Below are 20,786 nucleotides of genomic sequence, written 5' to 3' on the forward strand. Positions count from 1 at the left end.
GGAAGTAATGTATTTTCCTCAGGGTGTTTCTCTGCCAATTAAAAGGAAGTGTGGTGCAAGAATATCCCCGCCTCCTCCTGCCCCCACCTTTGGCCAACATCACTTAAGACAACCCTGCCAGAGCACAAACATCCCATTCACTGTGCCCACTTGAAGGTAACTAATAGCTAATATAAGACATCAGCTGCAGCAAAAATCGCAAAGGTTGACTTAAGAGCCAAGCAAATGTTCGACCTATGATGATTTATGATAACATTATGCCCCCTGGTTTCCAAGCCCTATAGTACTCCTACCTCAGGAAGAGTCAGAGCATCTTGTTTGACATCCTGTCGAATGTGTGTCAGAATCAGAGCCAAAACCTCCACTGTCTTACCGAGACCCATCTCATCTGCTAAGATTCCACCAAACAACTGTGGCCCAGCACTTGGGTACTCACGGATGATGCTAACAGAAAAGAAACAAGAAAAATACATTATAGGAATAGAATTAAATTTATACTGTTTCTAAAGAGAACTAGAAGAAATGCTAAAGTCTAACTTTTAAAACTACATTGTAGGGTGAAATAATTCAAATCTTTACTTCTAGACTATAAGAACTGTGATAATTAAAAAAAAAAAAAACTGCCTGAGCTGACAGCTAAGATTGCAGAAACAATAGTGGTCTTGGTAAACAGTCATCATTTTTTCTCTTCTAAAACAAAAGGAAGCATGTGTGCCTTCTTTCTGAGACCTTTATGAATTTGGGAATAAAAAAATAAGAAGGGCATCAACTACTGACTCACTAATCATATTTAAGGACTCCTGTAATTTTTATAATAGACTGAAAAATTTAATGAAAAATATATAATAAATACTGACCTATAATAAGATATTATCTTAGAATTATAATCTCTTTAAATATCAATGACTAAGCATCTTAAATCTCTTATATAGCATTCATTTACTGAAAAGTGACAAGTGCTATTAATTCTATGTCTATCTCTCTCTATAAAAATGACTAATGAGACTTTAACTCAGTATTCCTTCTTGAGGTACTGCCAAGGCTCAAGATATATATTACCAAACTCATATAGGTTTCATAATATTTATATTCAATAAAGTTTTGCCATACCAGCCTGTATATGGGTTGTAGTAGAGTTTCAAACCCTCAGATGTAACAATCTCTCGCCATAAGAAGTGTAGAGCATTTTCTAAAGAAAAATATAACCATAAAAACCACTTTTATTTGTTTTCTTTTCTGCCAGATAATGATATTAAAAATAAGTTAACAAATAAATAGGATAACCTGGTAAGCCACATACACATAGGAAAAAGTTTAGGATTTCTTTTACTCTTTTCTTCAGATATTATTCTTTAGCTGTCTTTGCTTTGGGCACAACTACTTTTCATATAAGCAAGTGATAAGACAGAAAAATAAAGTATAACAAATAACAAAGGATTGACAGGGGGGAAAAAACAACCTAATACATATAATCAACTACTACCCACGAATGAATTTCCCTAACTTCAATTTTGAGACATTTCTTAGAAAATAATTTTGTTCATAGTAATACCCATTCTATCCTATCTTTTCAATATTATTTATTTAACATTAACTCCCCCTTCCCCCACCTCCACACCATCTCTCTTATAATCCCTCTTATCAATTTGCCTTTCTGGAAGCATCTTATACTTGCCACTAATGGGAGCACTTCTGAAATGCTCTTGTTGTAGCATCCAATTGACAGCCTCTCTTTGGTAAGGTCTCAAAACAGGAATCAATGCAGGATGCTGGACATCCACTTGAATGGACTGTGTTTCTTGCTGATGTGTTTGCTTCACAAAGTTATAGAGCTCATCAATGTCCTGTCCCTCTGACTCATTCTCTGAATCTTCCTCATCATCTTCCAACACATCTGTATATTCAATAACAAGGTGCGCAAAACAACCCCATTTTACCTTTTATAATTACAAGCAATTCTTATTTCAAAACATACCGTGCACTCTCTCTACTCTGAGGATTTAATTAGCGTGTTTTGTCACTGGAAGGACCTACTCTTAATTCTTCATGAATCAAAAATCTACCCATCCATCCTTCAAGATGGTTCAGCTGCTACTTTTACTATGGCATGTTTTTCTCTTCCATGATTAGAATGAAGTTCTCCTCTGTGTTCATGCAATACCCTTATACGCTGGATATAGCAATGCATTGCATTCTGTCTAGTAGTGCAACCATCTAAGAGTATTTGTCCCTTCTACACTGAACTGTAATGTTCTTTGAGGGCAAAGCCTGCCTTTTGTTTTTATAGCTCTTTAGAGCTGGCACATGCTTTGCCCATTGTAGATATTTAATAAACATTTGAGGAATTGAATGTAAATACCTTTTGCAGCTTATAAAAGGATAATTTATTTCACTTTTATATATTCATATAAAAATAGCCACATAAGATATAATGTCACTATGACTAATATGGCAAGAGTTCCCACTGTATATCTTATGTTAAAAAAAGGCATTTGATAAGCACCTGTAGCCAATTAGGAGGTAAGTATATAAGTCAATAATACAAATTTGTAAGAATAGCAGATTCATTTTTGGACACAACTGCGATGTGGAAAATTTGTGCTTGCTCTAACATGAAAAAAAAAATTGACTATAAGCTAAGCAGAGTAAAAAGCAAATAAGGACACAAATTATATTAGTAAAATTATAAAAGTATAATTTTGTCATATAGAGATTTTATGAAGTTTGTTTAATTTTTTATTATGGATTTATTAGCTGTGTTTTCTGGTTGTTATGTATAGGAGTGTGTGTGGGGGAGAAACATAACTCTTAAGTAACAGCAATTTTTAAGCTTACTTTAAAAATTACCTGGAATAGAGGAAAGCCAAGCTTGCGGCATAGGTAAACACCTGAAGTGCTGCCTTGCACAACAATTTCAAAACTACAACTAAAAGACAAAACAGACATCATCCAGAAGCACAGGAAGGCTGACTGAGTGGAAATTCTATAACTAGAAGGAAAGAGAAAAGCACACTGAGACTCAGAGGAGCTGCAGAAGTTAGAGGTACAGAGACATGCATGTGGAGAGGACTGGCTGATATGCGGTTAGCTTTCTCAAGTGGGAGGGAGACAAAAGCTCCTGACTGCGCTGAACTCCAGTTCCAGGAAAGACTCTGGGGACCCAGACTCATTCGGGGAGAAACTGGACTGTCTGGCAGCAGATGGAACTTGAGGGCAGCTTTCACTCAGAAGTGCTTACAGCAATTACTGTGTGACACTGAGACCTCTTAGGGATAGGGCTGATAAGAAGCCACAGCTGTCTGCTCCACCCTGAAACTCCGCCCCATCCAAGCTGAGCACAGAGGCTTTTGCAAGACTTGTCTCATAAGGGTGTCTCCAGCACAGTTCTCCCACCGTAGACACAGCTGATCCTCACAGCCAAATGGCCTGGAGGTCAATTCCTCCCAGTGTTACCAACAACAACCAAGGCTTAACTACAACAAGACTGTGCACACAGCCCACAAGGGGTGCACCAAGAGTGTCCACCTCAGGTAATTGGGGAGGCTGAGCCACTGGGCCCTATAGGACACCTAGCACACAAAGCCACTCTATCAATTCAGGGAAGCAGCCAAAATGCGGAGACAAAGAAACAGGTCACAAATGAAAGAAATGGAAGAAAGCAAATAACTGGATAGAGTTCAAAACCACGGTTATAAGGTTTTTCAAGAATTTTCTAGAAAAGGCCAATAAATTTAGTGAGATCCTCAAGGATATGAAAAAGGACTAACTAAAAATTAAGCATACACTGACTGAAATAAAAAATAATAAGCAGAGATTCAACAGCATACAAGAGGATTGCAAGAATCAAGTCAAATATTTGAAATATGAAGAAGCAAAAAATACTCAACCGAAAAAGCAAAAAGCAAAAAGAATCCAAAAATATGAAGATAGTGTAAGGAGCCTCTGGGACAACTTCAAATGTAACAACATCTGAATTATGGGGGTGCCAGAAGTAGAGAGAGAGCAAGATACTGAAAAACTATTTGAAGAAATAATGACAGAAAACTTCCCCACTTGGTGAAAGAAATAGACTTGCAAGTCCAGGAAGTGCACAGAACCCCAAACAAAAGGAATCCAAAGAGGACCACACCAACACACATCATAATTAAAATGCCAAGAGCAAAAGACAAAAAGAGAATATTAAAAGCAGCAAGAGCCGAAACCGGTTTGGCTCAATGGATAGAGCGTCGGCTTGGGGACTGAAGGGTCCCGGGTTCGATTCCGGTCAAGGGCATGTACCTTGGTTGCGGGCATATCCCCAGTAGGGGGTGTGCAAGAGGCAGCTGATCGATGACTCTCTCTCATCGATGTTTCTATTATAACTCTCTATCTCTCTCCCTTCCTCTCTGTACAAAATCAATAAAATATATTAAAAAAAAATAAATAAATATAAATAAAAAATGGAACTACCTTAAAAAAAAAAAGCAGCAAGAGAAAAACAGTTAATTACCTATAAGAGAACACCCATACAATGGGAGTGGCAAGAAATATTCAAAGTGATGAATAGCAAGAACCTACAACCAAGATTACTCCATCCAGCAAAGCTATCATTCAGAATTAAAGGTCAGATAAAAAGCTTCAGAGACAAGAAAAAGTTAAAGGAGTTCATCACCACCAAACCAGTATTATATGAAATGCTGAAAGGTATTCTTTAAGAAGAGGAAGAAGAAGAAAAAGGTAAAGATAAAAATTGTGAACAATAAATTCATATCTATCAACAAGTGAATCTAAAAATCAAGTGAATAAAAAATCTGATGAACAGAATAAACTGGTGAATATAATAGAATCAGGGGCATAGAAAGGGAGTGGACTGACAATTTTGGGGGGGAAAAGGGTGTAGGAAGAGACTGAACCTATGGATGAGGACTGTGGGGAGGGTGAGGTGGGAACCGGATGGAGGGGAGGTATGGGGGAAAAAGAGGAACAATTGTAATAATTTGAACAATAAAGATTTATTAGAAACAAAAAAAATTACCTGGAATAATAAAATTGTATAATTTTTCCATCACTTTCTTCATAAGTTGATTGAACTTTTTCATTCTTGAATTTGCATCACTCAAAAAGTCTAGTTTTGCTAAGCCGTCTTCCAAAAGATAAATTCCAACCTACAAAGAATCAACATAGAAATATTTTAAATTGTACTATGCTACTCTTTATGAAGATGTTAAAAAATTTTTTTACTATCACCATTTTTATGGTATTTATCTCACAAACACCAAATCTCCCTCATCTATTTTCACTTTCAGTAACAAATTCATTCTACAAATGGAATGCCTACTATGTGTGGTGTATCCTTAAAGTTGCTAGGAAAAAATACTTCCCTAACTTGAACCAAACCTGGGAAGATGTGATGAGAACACCAACTCTGCCTAACAAGTCAATGATTTCCAACCTTGATGAGAAGCAGAGTAATCACTGAAGTTAACTAAGATGCAGATTCTCCCAGAAGATGCTGACACACATGCCAGGAGTTAGATTTGGGAGTCTCTGTTACCAACTCAAACATTTAAATGTCTAGGAAAACTGAACTCGATTATTTTTTAGATCTTGATTCTGGTGAAGCAATGCAGTAGGAAGCTTTACAGTCGAAAATACTTGAATTTGAATAATGGCACTGGCATTTAGGAGCTAAATAAGTACTGTAGCAAAATAATTTATTTGTTTTGACCTAAATGTTATTTGCAAAATGGAGAAGCCTATATGAGATGGCCTAGATCCATGGTCAACAAACTATGGCTCCCTAGCCACATGTGGCTCTTTGGTCCCTTGAGTGTGGCTCTTCCACAAAATAACATGGCCTGGGCGAGTATTTTGAAGAAGTGGTATTAGAATAAGTTTAAGTTTAAAAAATTTGGTTCTCAAAAGAAATTTCAATCATTGTACTGTCTATATTTGGCTCTGTTGACAAATGAGTTTGTCGACCACTGGCCTAGATGATATAATTTTAAAACTTCCTAATGGTAGATACTGATAAGTGCAGCTTCCTTCACTTCCCTCTATTAGCCTGGATCTGATTCCCCAATCACTGTGATTTTCATGTTCTTTCACTAAAGAACAAAAATCCAAACCAACATTATACAGGAATGGGTAGCCAAGATTATGTTTCATTAACATATTTATTCTGCTTGTGTTCACTTAGATTGCTTACAATAGCAGCAATAAATGCTTAAATAGTTATAAAAATCAAGGTCAGGGAAATAGATCAAAACTTGGATTGTGCCGAAACCGGTTTGGCTCAGTAGGTAGAGCGTCGGCCTGCGGACTGAGAGGTCCCGGGTTCGATTCTGGTCAAGGGCATGTACCTTGGTTGCAGGCACATCCCCAGTAGGGGGTGTGCAAGAGGCAGCTGGTTGATGTTTCTCTCTCACTGATGTTTCTAACTCTCCCTCTCTCCTTTCCTCTTTGTAAAAAAAAAAAAAAATCAATAAAATATATTTAAAAAAACAAAACAAAAACAACAACAACAACAACAACAACAACAACAACCTTGGACTGTAAGAGAGATGGACAGAATATCGATACAAATGCAAATCCATAAATTCTTACTTGTTATTACTGAACCACAATTTTGACACTCACAATCAACAAAGAGAGAGAATGCTTGGTTGCATAATTTCATTGTCTAGGGAATAATTATAGTTTAACACTTCTATATTTTCTCCTTTCCTACTGTCAATTCTGAAACTATAAACAGGGCTACAACGTTAACTGCTTTTTAATGTGAGAAATACATAAGACACAGTTTTCAACTGAACAATGATGAATTCAATACAATAGAACTTCTTTTCTTTTCAAGTTTTAGCATGAAGGCATGTTGACCTGCTTCAAAGTTTACAAAGTATATTTACTTACATTATCTTACCTGATCCTCAGTCCAACTGTATGAAATAAAAGAATGGGTATTAATGCTCGCTGGTGTGTGGTTGAGCATTGACTCATCAACCAAGGGGTCCCTAGTTTGATTCCCAGTCAAGATACAGGCCTGGGTTGAGGGCTGGATCCCCAAGTAGAAGACATGCACAAGGCAGCTGATTGATGTTTCTCTCACACATCAATGTTCTCTCTCTCTATCCCTCTCCCCTCTCTGAAAATTAATAAAAATCTATTTTTCTTTTAAAAGAATGGGTAATGTTTATATTTCACACAGAAAAAGGCTGCAATTGGAACATTTAAATGATTAACATAGTGACTTGGTTAGTGAGTAACAGAGCCTGAAATAAATGATAAATTTATTCATTTGTTTACTGAAAATCTCTTCAGTATCAGGCAGTTTACTAGGCTGCAAAGATAGAAGACTTTATTATCTAGTGAGGGAAAAAGGTCTAAAATATAAGTTATGCTGCAAGTGACAGAGGCAAAATTAAGCATAGGCATCAGGTATGATAGGGAAGGCACGTTAAAACCATCATGGAGTTTAAGAAAAGCTCTTCCTATATGAAGCAAACTCTGAGCTAAATATTAAAGAAAGACCAAGAATTACCAAAGAAGAGGAAGGGACAACCCAGGTAGAGGTGAACTGTTAAGGTAAAAGCAAAGATGTGGAAAGATGGCAGAAAATGTGCAGGAAACACATTTCCAGGACAAAATGAAAGGCAGAGTAATAAAAGATAAAGCTGGCCTAAACTGGTTTGGCTCAGTGGATAGAGCATCAGCCTGCAGACTGAAGGGTCACAGGTTTGATTCTGGTCAAGGGTATGTACCTTGGTTGCAGGCACATCTCCAGGAGGGGGTGTGCAAGAGGTGGCTGATCAATGTTTCTAACTTTCTACCCCTCTCTCTCTTCCTCTCTGTAAAAAATCAATAAAATATATTAAAAAAAAAAAAAAAGATAAAGCTGGAGTAAACAAGGGTCTATCAAACGAAGGACTTATATGCCAGATTATACTTAATTTAGTAGGCAGTAAAGAACAGAATCACACTTGCATTTCAAATTGTACTATTCCACAGGCAAAGTAGATCAAAGAGTTGAAAAGGTAAGCAGAGAAATGGTTAAAGGATTGCTATAGGAAGAGAAAGAAATAATGAGGACCAAAACAAGTCATTAAGAGTAGAGCTGCAAAGGAGAAATTGGGAAGATCTCCTTGAAAAAATTCAGCCTGAAAATAACCAGCCATAATATATATATGTATATATTATATCTACCTAATAAAAGAAAAACATGCTAATTGACTGTACCTTCATAATGTTCGCCAGCCAATCAGGAGTGTGTATGCAAATTAGCCCAACAAAGATGACAGGTTAATTTGAATACACAGGCTCCAAGTGGCTGCGGATGGGGTGGGACGCTTGTGACGATGACACAGGTGTTCTGTACTTTCCCACACACTCCGGGCCTCTGGGCAGTGTGAGAAGGTGGAAAGGCAGATCCGCCAGAGCGAAAGCGGTTCCGGCATCCAGGGGAAGAAAGGCCCATTCTTGCACTAATCTTAGTGCATCGGGTCTTTAATGTGTGTGTGTGTGTGTGTGTGTGTGTGTGTTATAGTTATTGTGAAAGCCTAAAATAAAGTGTAGTTTGAAACTTAATGAAAGGTTTATTGCTGGCTTAACAGACTTTCCTAGTAAGATAACTTTAAAAAGGAATGACCAATGCAGAAGAATCTTACTAAAAGACACCATAGAAATTGAGTACCTTAATAATGTGGTTCCCATCTGGTTTGTGGTAAAGTTTTATTCTTCTCTTCTTTTGTAGCCACTCCAAATCCTCTAACATTTCACCACTGAAGGATGATTCCACTCGGGTACCCTTGTCAGAAACAATGCTTGGCTTGTTGAGTCCTTTTTCTTGTCTCTCCACATCTATGCATTCTGAATGAACATAGATCAGGAACTGATTGCTTGACTCTGAACTCATCAGTGTAAAACTCCTTTCAGAAAAATTTCCAATTAAACTCTGTTCTGGAAGAAGCTGAAGAGTGAATTCTCCTAGAAGTGCTTTCCAAGAATTATCAAAGTGACAGGGAGAAATCACAATATTCAGCTTTACTGACAAAGGGGAAAAACTGTCACCAGTCTCTTCTTTATCGATTGATTCTGAAATGCATACTGACTCTGAACATCTCTTTTTATCTCTGTGAGGCACTTCTTCCTTTAGGCTATCATCTAGGATGATGCACTGAGCAGAGGAGGACTCTGAAGCTGGGTAGGGATGCTCATCATCAGTTAAGGTGACAGGTTCATTCCTTCTGTCCTCATGCATATTCCAACAAAGCTGCTGTTGCTTTTCTTCATCTACTTTCACTGGAGGAGCACGTTTCCGTCGGTTGCTCATTTTCACTTTTTTTAATTTTTTTTTTTTATGGGTAAATGTGAACTCTAGAAGACAAATGCAACAGTAGGCATTCTGAGAGAGAATTTCAGAGTTAAAGGGCTCCCAGATGAGAAATTCAGCACAAACTAGTAGTCTACATATACAACATGAAATCTTCAGAGAAATACAAAAAACTGGACAATTTTTTTAAGAAGTCAAAAACAGCTAAGGAACACGCTGCCCATAATCTCATGCAATATACAAATTCTGATGGTTTTACCAATTATTAATGGATAAATTCAATAATAATTTGTTGAATAAAATAAAATAAATTCTAAAAATACATTTAAAATATATCTCGCAAATATCCTGGAAATGCATATTTAAAGAACTTTAGTAACATGTACACTCATATCACTACAGAATTTCAAATTTGTTTTATAATCACAAAGGGTTAACAAAACCTCACTTGATCCTTACATAGCCTTAAAAATCCCCAAAATAGACCTTTCAAAAGAGCCTTCCCTTATATAAATTATATTTAAAAAAATAGAAATACATTTCCTTTTACAGGTTAGCAGATTAAAAAGGTTAAGACGGACAGCTGGGCAAGGAATGAGGTGATAATGGCAACCAGAGGAAACAAAACAAGAGAACAAAATAATGTACGGGTATTTGAGCTCTATGTAGATGAATGGGTAAAAAAGCTGCGGTACATTCACACAATGGACTACTTACTACTCAGCAGTAAAAAACAAGGAAATAGTATCTTTTGTAACGGCATGGATGGACTTGGAGAGTATTATGCTAAGTGAAATAAGCCAGTCAGAGAAAGACATGTACCATATGATTTCACTTATTTGTGGAACCTAGTGAAGAAAATAAACTTCACTAGGTTCAGATACAGAGAACAGACTGATACCTGTCAGAAGGGAGGAGACTGGGGACAGGTTGAGAAGGGTGAAAAAATTAAGCAAAGAAAAAAAAGACTCCTGGAACAGACAACAGTATGGTGATTGCCAAAGGGAAGGAAGTGGGGGACTGCAGGAAGTAGAAGAGGGTAAAGAGGCAATAAATGGTAATGGAAAACTTGACGTGGAGGGGTAAACTTGCATTTCAATATACAGATGACGTACTGTAGCACTGAAACCTATATAATTTTACTAACCAATGTCACCTCAATAAATCAAAATTTTAAAGAAGACTGAAACAGGAAAAACAAAACCTTATGGTTTAAAAAAAAAAGGTATGGAAAAAAGGGAAAGAAAGCTTTGCTATCTTAAAAGGGGAAATTGGTCGGAAAGCAGCCTTTATGATGTAGACCTCAAAGTACACTTTTCCCAAAATAATTGCCAATTTTTACAGGAAACAGAAAAACTTACAGAAATTAAATCATAAAGTCATAGTGATGGTTGGTGCTTATTTCAACCTATTTCATGTAGCTGAAAAAAAAATGTATAAACAATGAAAAAATTGGTTTCACATGAAGTTTAAGAAAGTTTCAACCATTAATTCCATCCTATATAATAAAACTCTAATATGCAAATCGACCGAACAGCAGAACGACTGGTCACTATGATGCGCATTGGCTGCCAGGGGGCAGATGGTCAACACAGGAGCTGCCCCCTGTGGTTAGTGCATTCCCACAGTGGAATCACCACTCAGCCAGAAGCCCTGAGCCAGTGAGCACAGTAGTGGTGGCGGGAGCCTCTCCCATCTCCGTAGCAGTGTTAAGGACCCCTCGGGGGTTGGACATCCCCCGAGGGTCCCAGACTGTGAGGGCGCAGGCTGGGCTGAGGGACCCCCCCCCCTCCCGAGTGCATGAATGTCATGCACCAGGCCTCTAATTTTTGAAGAAATCTCAATCGGGTATTTGCTGAGTCCTCATTATGTACTCAACACTGTGTCATACTTAAGGAGAAAATCTATATAAATAAAAGCCCAGCAACCGGAACAGCGGAATGACTAGAAGGACTGGTGGCGATGATACACACTGCAGCAGCCAACCAACCTGATCTGGGCCCCTCCCCCTGCTAGCCCAACCCAATGGGGCCCCATTGGGACAGGCTGGCCAGATCTCACCTGTGCAAGAATTCATGCACCAGGCCTCTAGTATAAAAGAAATATAAATCAAATCATGATCTTTAATTTAGTATAGACAATAAATTGTGTTTCTTCAATTGGAACACATACAGCAGACTACATCCCCCTCTCCCCACTAAGTCCCCATCCCTATTTACTCTATTCCAAATCTAGGAGAGAATAAGAAATATGTTTTAAAGAAACAATTAAGAAATACAAAGCCATGTTTAAAATTACAACAACAGCAACAACAAAACCATCAAGGAAAATTTCAGTTGACCAGAAATTCTGAGGAATTCCTAAGGATAACACATAGGGAATCAGACAAAAGCAAAATGGTGGTATGAATTAGCACCACACATCGGGCATCACCAACGGGCTTCCATGCACAATGGTGACAGAACTGGTAATAGACCTCAAAGTGGGTCTAGGGCTACCAACAGATAATAATGGAGCAATAGAGTGGGAATTGACAGGTAAGGACCTACCCTCTCTTTCACAAAGGCAAGATAGCTGTGGTGCGGGTATCTATTCTCTGGGAGAATAGTGCCTAAAGTGGAAAGACATCCATTGTTACTGAGTACAGAAGAAAAATCATAAGACAATGGACTCTGCCTATAGAGAAATTTTCCCCATTATCAGTGAACAGAATAGAAAACTAGTCCCAGCAAAGGCTTCTGAGCCTTCCCTTATATAAATTGTACAAACCAAAACAATGAAAGTTTGGCTTGTACAATTCATCTTTGAGCTCACAATCAACAATCAAACATTAAAGGATCTTCAACAGGAAAATAAATCAACAAAGACAAACTTTTACCCAAGCAAAGAGATGAAGCAATTTAAGTAAGTCTTTATAATAAATACTAGTACAATCAACATCTATAGATCAGTGTGTCTCAAACTCCACTGCACATTAGAATCACCTATGAAAATTTTATCTATCTATCTATCTATCATCTATTTATTTAAAAAATATATTTTATTGATTTTTACAGAGAGGAAAGGAGAGGGATAGAGAGTTAGAAACATCAATGAGAGGTAATAATTGATTGGATACCTCCTGCACACTCCCTACTGGGGATGTGCCTGCAACTAAGGTGCATGCTCTTGACCAGAATTGAACTTGGAACCCTTCAGTCCGCAGGCTGATGCTCTATCCACTGAGCCAAACTGGTTAGGGCTCCTGTGGAAACTTAAAAAAATCCTACTGCTCAGGTACTATCCTAGCCAACTAAACCCAGACCAAGCATCCTAATATATAAAAAGCCAGGACTGTCATGACTGAAACAACTGGACAAATGACTGAACAGCAGGCTGTGTGGGGTGACCAGGCCAGCAGGGGGGGCAGTGAGGGGTAACCAAGCTGGCAGGGGGGCCATGAGGGGCGACCAGGCCAGCAGGGGGTGCAGTTAGGGACAACCAGGCTGGCAGAAGAGGGTAGTTGGGGCGACCAGGCTGGCAGGGAGGCAGTAATAGGCAATCAAGCCAGTGGGAGGGGTGATCAGGTCGGAGAAGGGGAAAATTGGGGGTGACTAGGCCAGCAGGGGCAGCAGTTAGGGGCGATCAGACAGGCAGGCAGCTGAGCAGTTAGGAGCCAGTGGTCCCGGATTGTTAGAGGGATGTCTGACTGACCCCAATTGTGAGAGGGATGTCCTAAACTGGCCTGTTTGGGCCTAAACTGGCAGTTGGACATCCCCCAAGGGGTCCCAAATTGGAGAGGGTGCAGGCTGGGCTGAGAGGACCCCCTCCTGTGCACAAATTTCATGCACCAGGCCTCTAGTACATTTATAACTAAAAAAATTTAAAAAAAATCAATCAATTAATAAATCACATTTTGATTGACTCTTTTCCTACAGGATCTCTATCCAGGAATAACAAGCTACTTATAACCATAATGTTAATCGGCAGCCTCTATGTCAAGTACTGGTATATCTCTAATCATATTCAAAATCCATCTCCTGGTTTTCTTCATACCACAGGAATCCCACTTTTGATGGTTCTACTTCTTAATCCTTCCCCTTAAATAATGATATTTGTGTAAAATATGATTATATGAAAATTTCTATATGAACTGAACTTTTACTGTCCTGCATTTTTCAATTCCTGTTGCTTGAAATGCTCTTTCAGATTTTCTTTGACTGTTGCTGTCCCAATTTTCCCTCCCAGACCCTCCCTGTCCAGGCCTGCTGAGTTAAGAACCTCTCCTACTTCATCCCAAATGCTAGTGTTCTCAATGGTTTGACTATGAACTACAGGAAAACTGGGCAGCAACAGTATCCTATTCAACATTGTATCTCCAAAACCAAGTCAGTGCCAGGATGGAAATGATATACTAAATAAGGTGAAACAAAGATCTCTAACTCCATGAATGCCCTCCCCTTTTTTACAGACCTAGTAGTACTTACTCACATTTCTTTTTGGACTCACATCTCTTAACCACATTCTAGAAGACTACTGGTAAAGTGAAACTATTCTTTATTATTTCTGGTCCAGAATGAGACGGACAAAACTGACTGACCTGTAGCTTTAATAAAAAGCAAAGACTGCCAGAAAAATAAAACCTTAATAAGACAATAAGACAAATGAATATCAATTAAACTTAAATTCTTATCTTCCCACTCCCACCAAATTATAATCACATTGAAGGGCACAAATCCTGAATTACCATACATGTATGACAGACCTGGGTTTAGGCTATTAAGGGTACATGAGAATACATCTGCTGTATGCATAGGTCCAAGGTGAGCCTTATATAATCAAAGCCCAATCATTACTGATGGCTTAAAAGTTCTCAAAAATCTAACATCACCAGTCTCTTTTTCTGTGTTGAAAACTCCAGTAGGATGAAAGTATTTTCATCTGTTGAACTCTAAAAGATAAGTTAGTCACATAAACTTGAAAAAAATGCCTTCATAAAAAACTTTTTCACCATCAGATTCTGTTTCCCCAAAATCTTTCTAGCCTGAACTCTTTATAAAAGATTTTTAAACAATAATTCTGTAAGTACAGTTCTTAGGCTGAGCGAAAAGAGGATGTGTATGTAATAGCATCTTTCAAAAGTAAATTATTTTATTCTGAACTGCCAGCGTATTGGCTAACTCCAAGGAGCACGGGCTATCCAGCAAAGGCGTACTTAGCCCACTGCTGCTCACCACTGTCCTGTTTCTAGCATAAAAACATAAATCAACTAGTCTTTTTGGTCACAGTACCGATTATCACAGGACATTTCTATTCAGGGGAATTTATCATTTTGGTTATTACTCAGCAGAATAATTAAAAATAGCTGTAACGATTAAAAATTATTTTATTTTGTTCATTTAGAGCCTCAGCTAATTTAAATACAAGTTGGAAAACAACCAAACATCTAGGATTTCTGCCTCATGCCCAACGGCAAGTCACTGAGAAAAAAGGCACAAGCTTAACAGTCATTATTTAATATTGCCTACTTGACAGTGGCCATCAATCATCACACAACACACACCTAGCAACTCCCACGGAGCCACAATGGACAACGTGCAAGGATGGTTTTGAATACGAGTGTAATTCATCTGGCTCCAAACAAAGGTAACTGAGAACTTTCAGACTCACTTAGAAGCCCCGGCCTCCCCTTTTCACTGCATTACAACCTCACGCACTAGGAAGCTGGGCAGCTGCCCAGTTCCAGCCTCCAGGGGCAAGTCTGCGGCGAGTGGTGATCAGCCCACTGTTTGCTTCCCAAAGACTCAAAGGCGGTTCGAGGAGTCCAAACCGGGCTGTCAGCGCCCGATCGCTGCCCAGCAGCAGGCCGAGCAGACCAGCCACCTCGCGGCCCAGGAGCGCGACCGTAGCTCCGCGGGCGCTCTAACCACACATTTGCAGGCCCCAGTCCCCCGGGGGAGGAACACAGCCTCCTTTCCCACGACCCACCGCCTCTCCCGGAAGGAAGCCGGGGCGGTCCAGAGGCCCGCAGGTCCGCGATGGGGAAGGGTCGGGGAGACTCGCGCTGCGGGCACCCTCTTTAGTGCCTTTTAGTTTCCCGGGCTCCAGAACAAACTGAGTCCACCCCCCCCGTGGGGCCGCAGTCTCAATCCATCCAGAGTTACCTTCTCTCCCCGATCTCGGACCCGGGACCACCCTCCATCCCCGGAGCGCCTACCTAGGCAGGTTCTCAAAGCCTCTGCACCAAGGCCCTCTAGTGTCCCCGCTCCTCCAGGTCACGCAGTCGCCACCCACCCACCATCCGCTGGAGGCGGGCACGCGCGCTTTCTCCCGGCCAGTGTGGGGGTTCCCGGGAAGGGGAGACTGAGCCCGCAGTTCCTACCTGCTGGACGCGCGATGGAGCGCAGCGGGGTCAAGGTGGACGCGCACGTCGGGCCGGCCCCGCCCCCTTTTCTCCGGCGGTGACTTCAGGAGCCGCTTCTGCGCAAGTCCGCACAGTGCAAGACCAGAACGGGATGCAGCTGGAGTCTCGCGATAGCTCTGCCCACAACATTGGAGGCGACAGGATTGGCTGGAACCCGTAGACAGGAGGCGGGCTCTGAGCAAATATAAATAAGAGCGGCTCTCCCAGCTGAAGGGGCGGGGTTCCCTTGGAAGCCAGTGCCGGTTGCCTTTTGTGACTTTAATAAAAAAAAAAAAATAAAAAAAAAAAAAAAAGGCAGAAGAGAATTCTGCAAACGCACTTTTTTTTTTTTAATTGCTTCTAGAAAGCAGGCATTCATTAGGTACTGAGGAAGCTTATCCTCCTCCTAAAAGTTACTCTAAAAGACTTTTCAGGGAAATGTGAGTACATATTGTAAGTTAAGGGGGGAAAAAACTACTTGTGTTGTGCTGAAGGTGGCTGAGGAAAATTGTCATGTTTCCTTCTCTCCATGGAGAGGTAGCCTCTTTCTCATAGAGGTAAGCTACCCCTTAGTTCACTTCGGATAACTCCGAGAGGAGAGCTTGTAAAGTAACAGCCAGGAATCGGCAGGCACTGGGCGATAAATGATCAGCTCATCAGGACTCATCCCTAGACTTGGAAGGGCATCTCAGCAGGTGTGATCTCCGAAGCACAAAAGTAAGTTCTTACCCAAGGGAGTTGTAGTTGCACAGACAGTCTGTATCCAACTTTGTACAGAATTTCATCGCAGACCTCTAAGCTAGTCTGAAAAAAAGCTATTTACATAAACGAAACCCTGTAAAATTCTATGCAAATAGTTACTTTATCCCAGGCTTCAAGAGACGAGATGAAAAAGGAGTGCGAATGCTGGAGCAGTGGGCAAGCAGAGCCCCTCCGCATTGGCGAACCTACCATTTTTACTAAGTGCAAGACATTATGGAACCTTTCCTTTGGAAATGTATTTGAAACGCGGTATTTGAATATACACGGTGCTGTAAAAGGTTAGTTTTATGTCACTTCTCAACATTGGAACAGAGATTTAAACTCTAAGTTTGATTGAGTCCGACTGGTGCCAGGCAGAAATGTTTAAAAAACAAGTACAGCATCATTTCCTCTTTGTTCGCCTTGATTGGCGTAATTAAACTCTAGACACAGTTATTGTTACCCTGTGCAAAACATTAAACTACAGAACCAACTGTAAGTGTTTGGAAATGTAATTTCAACTATAGAGATGGAATTCTATACAGTATCACTCAGTGGTTACAATTACAGTAGTATCACTCAGTGGTTACAATTAAACAAAATTCTTTTGAATTGCCAGTGGTGTGTTCAATCCTGTATTTGTAAAGTGCCCTGTATATGCTTTGAAAATTTCTCTCTGGTGTAATGTTTTTAATATTAGAATAACCAGAGCTAATTTAAGAAAAAAATAGTTTATTTTTGCACCTTAGCTCTCTGGAAGATTCTGAAATATTTATTCAACCCTGGCTGAGTTCATTTACCTATTAGATACTAATGGTCTAATAGCATTCCACAAGTTGGAATTAATTTATTGGCCATAAACCAATCAATGAGCTACTCAGCGTTCATTGAGTTCAACTGCTTCTTGAAACTATAAATTTGATGTCAGTCAGACCACTTGTTTTCTTGTATGGTCTCACTAGACCACGGCAATAGTCCCAGTTTCTTTTGGGGACAGTTGGCTTTATTCTAGCAATAACCCTAACTCATTTTAGGGTAATCTATTTTAGAAATGAATTTTAAAAATTGTTCTCAAGGAGGACTGGTTGAGAAGGAATAGATGAGTTAACATAAACTTAAGTCCCTTTATGGAGAGAAATGGTATAAATGATGATTTATGAGTAGAATATTATGTTTTGCAAAGCCTTTAATGTTCAGTTTTTCATTCTTACAATGACAATATTAGATATTTAAAAAAAATTTATTTTAGAGTAGAGGAATATGAAACTCAAAGAAATTTAGTGATTTGCCAGTTTAGCTCTAAGAGAAAAGGGGAATCTAGAAATTATCTTGATTCCTTGGTCTAGGCTGTTGCCTCTTATGACTAAGTTGTCTTTCCTTCCAAATTAAAATAAACAATATATCATCAATCTTCCTAGCTTCACATGGGAAAAATGAAGGCAAGATGTGTGTAATTATTTCATAACCAAGGCTGTGTATATTAACAATAAGGATTATTCAAGCCCAGCACTATTTTTTCCTTAAAAAGGTCATTAATAAAATTGCTTTAAATGTAAATGGACTAAATTCTCCAATCAAAAGACATAATGTGGTTGAATGGATAAAAAAAAACAAGAACTCACTTCAAGTGTAAGCAGATACTCAGACCAAAAGTGAAGGAATGGAAAAAGATATTCTTTACAAATAGAACTTGAAAGAAAGCTGAGATAGCTATACTTAGACAAAATAAACTTTAAAACATAGACTATAATAAGAGATAAAAAGGTATAATATAATTCAACAAGGGGATATAACATTTGTAAATAATTATACACCTAACATATGAGCACCTGAATATATAAATCAAATATTAACATACCTAAAGGAAGAAATGGATAGAAATACAATAATAGAAGGGACTTTAGTTGTTCACTTACATTAATGAATAGATCATCCAGACAGAAAAAATAAGTAGTCTTAAATGATATGTCAGATCAAATAGACTTAACAGCTATGTAGAGAATATTTCATCCAAAACAACAGAATACCCATTCATTTCAAGTGCATATAGAGCATTCTTCAGGATAGGTCGTATGTATGTTAAGCCACAAACAAATCTTTATAAATTTAAGAAGATTGAAACCATATCAAGCATCTTTCCTGAACACAATGTTATAAAACTAGTAATCAATTAAAAGAAGAAAATGAAAATATTTGCAAATATGTGGAGATTAAAAATATGCTTATGAACAATCGATAGGTCAAAAAAGAAATCAAAAGAGAAATAAAAAAATACCTTGCAACAAGTGAGATTGGAAATATAACAAAAACCAACATTTATGGGACCTAGCAGTAGTTCTAAGGTGAAAGCACATAGCTATAAAGGCCTATAGAATCTCAAATAAACAACAATAAACAGATAATAATTATATACTAATACAATAAATATCATATATATATATATATATATATATATATATATATATATACACACACACACACACCTAAGCTACTGGCCAGCCAGTAGCTATGACGCTCAATATAGGAACAGAAACCACAGGCATGGAAACATGGAACAGATTGATGAATCTCAGAGAGAGGAGTGATGGGGGAGGGTGGGAAGAGATTAACCAAAGATCTTATATGCATACTAGAGGCCCTATCTGGCCTGACCTGCAGGGATTGGGCTGAAACTGGCCCAGTGCACAGATTTATGCACCAGTAGGGTCCCTCGGCTTGGCCTGTGGGGGTTGGGCCAAAACCGTCTCTCTGACATCTCCTGAAGTGTCTTGGACTCTGAGAGGACATAGGCCACACCGAGGGAACCCACCAGTGGACAAATATGTGCACCAGGCGTCTAGTTATATAATAATCTCAATAGATGCAAAAAAAGCATTTAACAAAGTTCAATATCCATACATGATTAAAGCTCTCAAGGAAGTAGATATGGAAGGAACTTAACCTCAACTCAGTAAGGCTTTATATGAAAAGCCCACAGCTAACATCATATTAAATGAGGAAACATAGAAAGCTTTCCTTTGAAGGTCCTATACAAGACAAAAATGCCCACTCTCTCACCACTTCTCTTCAACATTGTACTGGACATTCTAGCCAAGCAAAGAGAAAAGCAAAAAGAAAGAAAAGGCATCCCAATAGGAAATAAAGAAGTAAAATGATCTCTTTTGATGGTAACATGATCATTTATTTAGAAAACTTTAAAGACTCAATAACAACAAAAAAAACCTGTTAAAATTAATACCTAAATTTAATATAGTTGAGTGATTCAACACTGACATACAAAAATCAGCCACAGTTCTATATACAAACAGCCAACTATCCAAAAAGGAAATTAAGAAGATATTCACATTCACAATAGCAACCAAATGAATAAACTACTTGGGAGTAATCTTAACCAAAGAGTTAAAAGACTTATACATTGAAAATCATAAAACACTAGTGGCCTGGTTCACAGATTCGTGCACATTGAAAGGAAATTAATTAGAAGAAATATTTTAATATCCCTCTTCACCCTTTCTTTATAATAGAAATGTCAACCAAATTCATGATCAACACTGACAGATTGAAACACACATGTGTGATTGGCACCAGCAAAAGCTTTATATGTATGGTGCATGCACGAGTCAACATTTATTTTTAAATTGCCAGTGTGCATTATATGTACCAGGCAGTCAGTTGGCCTGATGGTCGGACATACATACAATTATTTAGCCTTTTTTTATATAGAGATATTGATGAAGGAAAAAAAAAGAAACAGATAAATGGAAACATCTTATGTTCATGGATTAGAAAAGTTAATGTTCTTAAAATGTCTACCAAAAACCATCTACAGATACAATGTGATCCCTATCAAAATCCCAACTGCATTCTTTACAGAAATAATAATAATAATAAAATAAAAAAAACTCTTAAAATTCACATGGAATCACAAAATCCTGAATAGCCAAGGCAATTGTGAGAAGAAAAACAAAGATGGAGGGGCCACACTTCCTGATTTCAAAAGTGTATTATAAAATGATTTCAAAATAGTATGATATTGCCATTTAAAAAACTACAAAGACATATAGACCAATGTAACAGACTAGAGAGCCCAGAAATAAATCCAAACATCTATGGTGAACGGATCATTAACAAGAGTGCTAAGAACACGGATGAAGAAAGTATAGTCTTTTCAATACATGCTGTTGGGAATACGGGATATTTTTATGGAGAAGAATGAAAACAAAACCCTTATCCAAAACTGAACTCACAATGGGTTAAATAATTAAACTTAAAAAAAAAAAAAAAAAAAAGAAAGAACTTATGGATGTGGACAATGGTGTGGTGATTGTGGGGATAGAGGGGAAGGGGTGGTGATGG

At 38.5% G+C, this 20,786-nt stretch overlaps 1 protein-coding gene across 13 annotated transcripts in view; it reads right to left on the reverse strand.

The window, feature by feature from the left end:
- SHPRH (SNF2 histone linker PHD RING helicase) overlaps positions 1-15,751 on the reverse strand; it is a 66,583-nt gene extending 50,832 nt beyond the window's left edge. For 4 of the 13 annotated variants that reach the window (XR_006740110.1, XR_006740111.1, XM_036413729.2 and 1 more), the window contains exons 1-9: positions 15,004-15,662; positions 14,178-14,237; positions 11,853-11,918; positions 10,669-10,728; positions 8,669-9,351; positions 5,015-5,144; positions 1,676-1,894; positions 1,111-1,189; positions 294-444 (exon numbers count right to left, since the gene is read on the reverse strand). Coding sequence is in view for 11 of the 13 variants with exons in the window: in XM_036413729.2 (XP_036269622.1) it covers positions 294-444; positions 1,111-1,189; positions 1,676-1,894; positions 5,015-5,144; positions 8,669-9,307 (1,218 nt within the window). In the remaining 2 variants the exon portion in view is untranslated. The other 9 variants (XM_036413730.2, XM_045573393.1, XM_045573392.1 and 6 more) reach the window with 9 other exon arrangements.
- Between the last annotated feature and the right edge of the window lie 5,035 nt (positions 15,752-20,786).

This window comes from Pipistrellus kuhlii, unplaced genomic scaffold (assembly GCF_014108245.1).
Source record: "Pipistrellus kuhlii isolate mPipKuh1 unplaced genomic scaffold, mPipKuh1.p scaffold_m20_p_5, whole genome shotgun sequence".
Lineage (NCBI taxonomy): Eukaryota > Metazoa > Chordata > Mammalia > Chiroptera > Vespertilionidae > Pipistrellus > Pipistrellus kuhlii.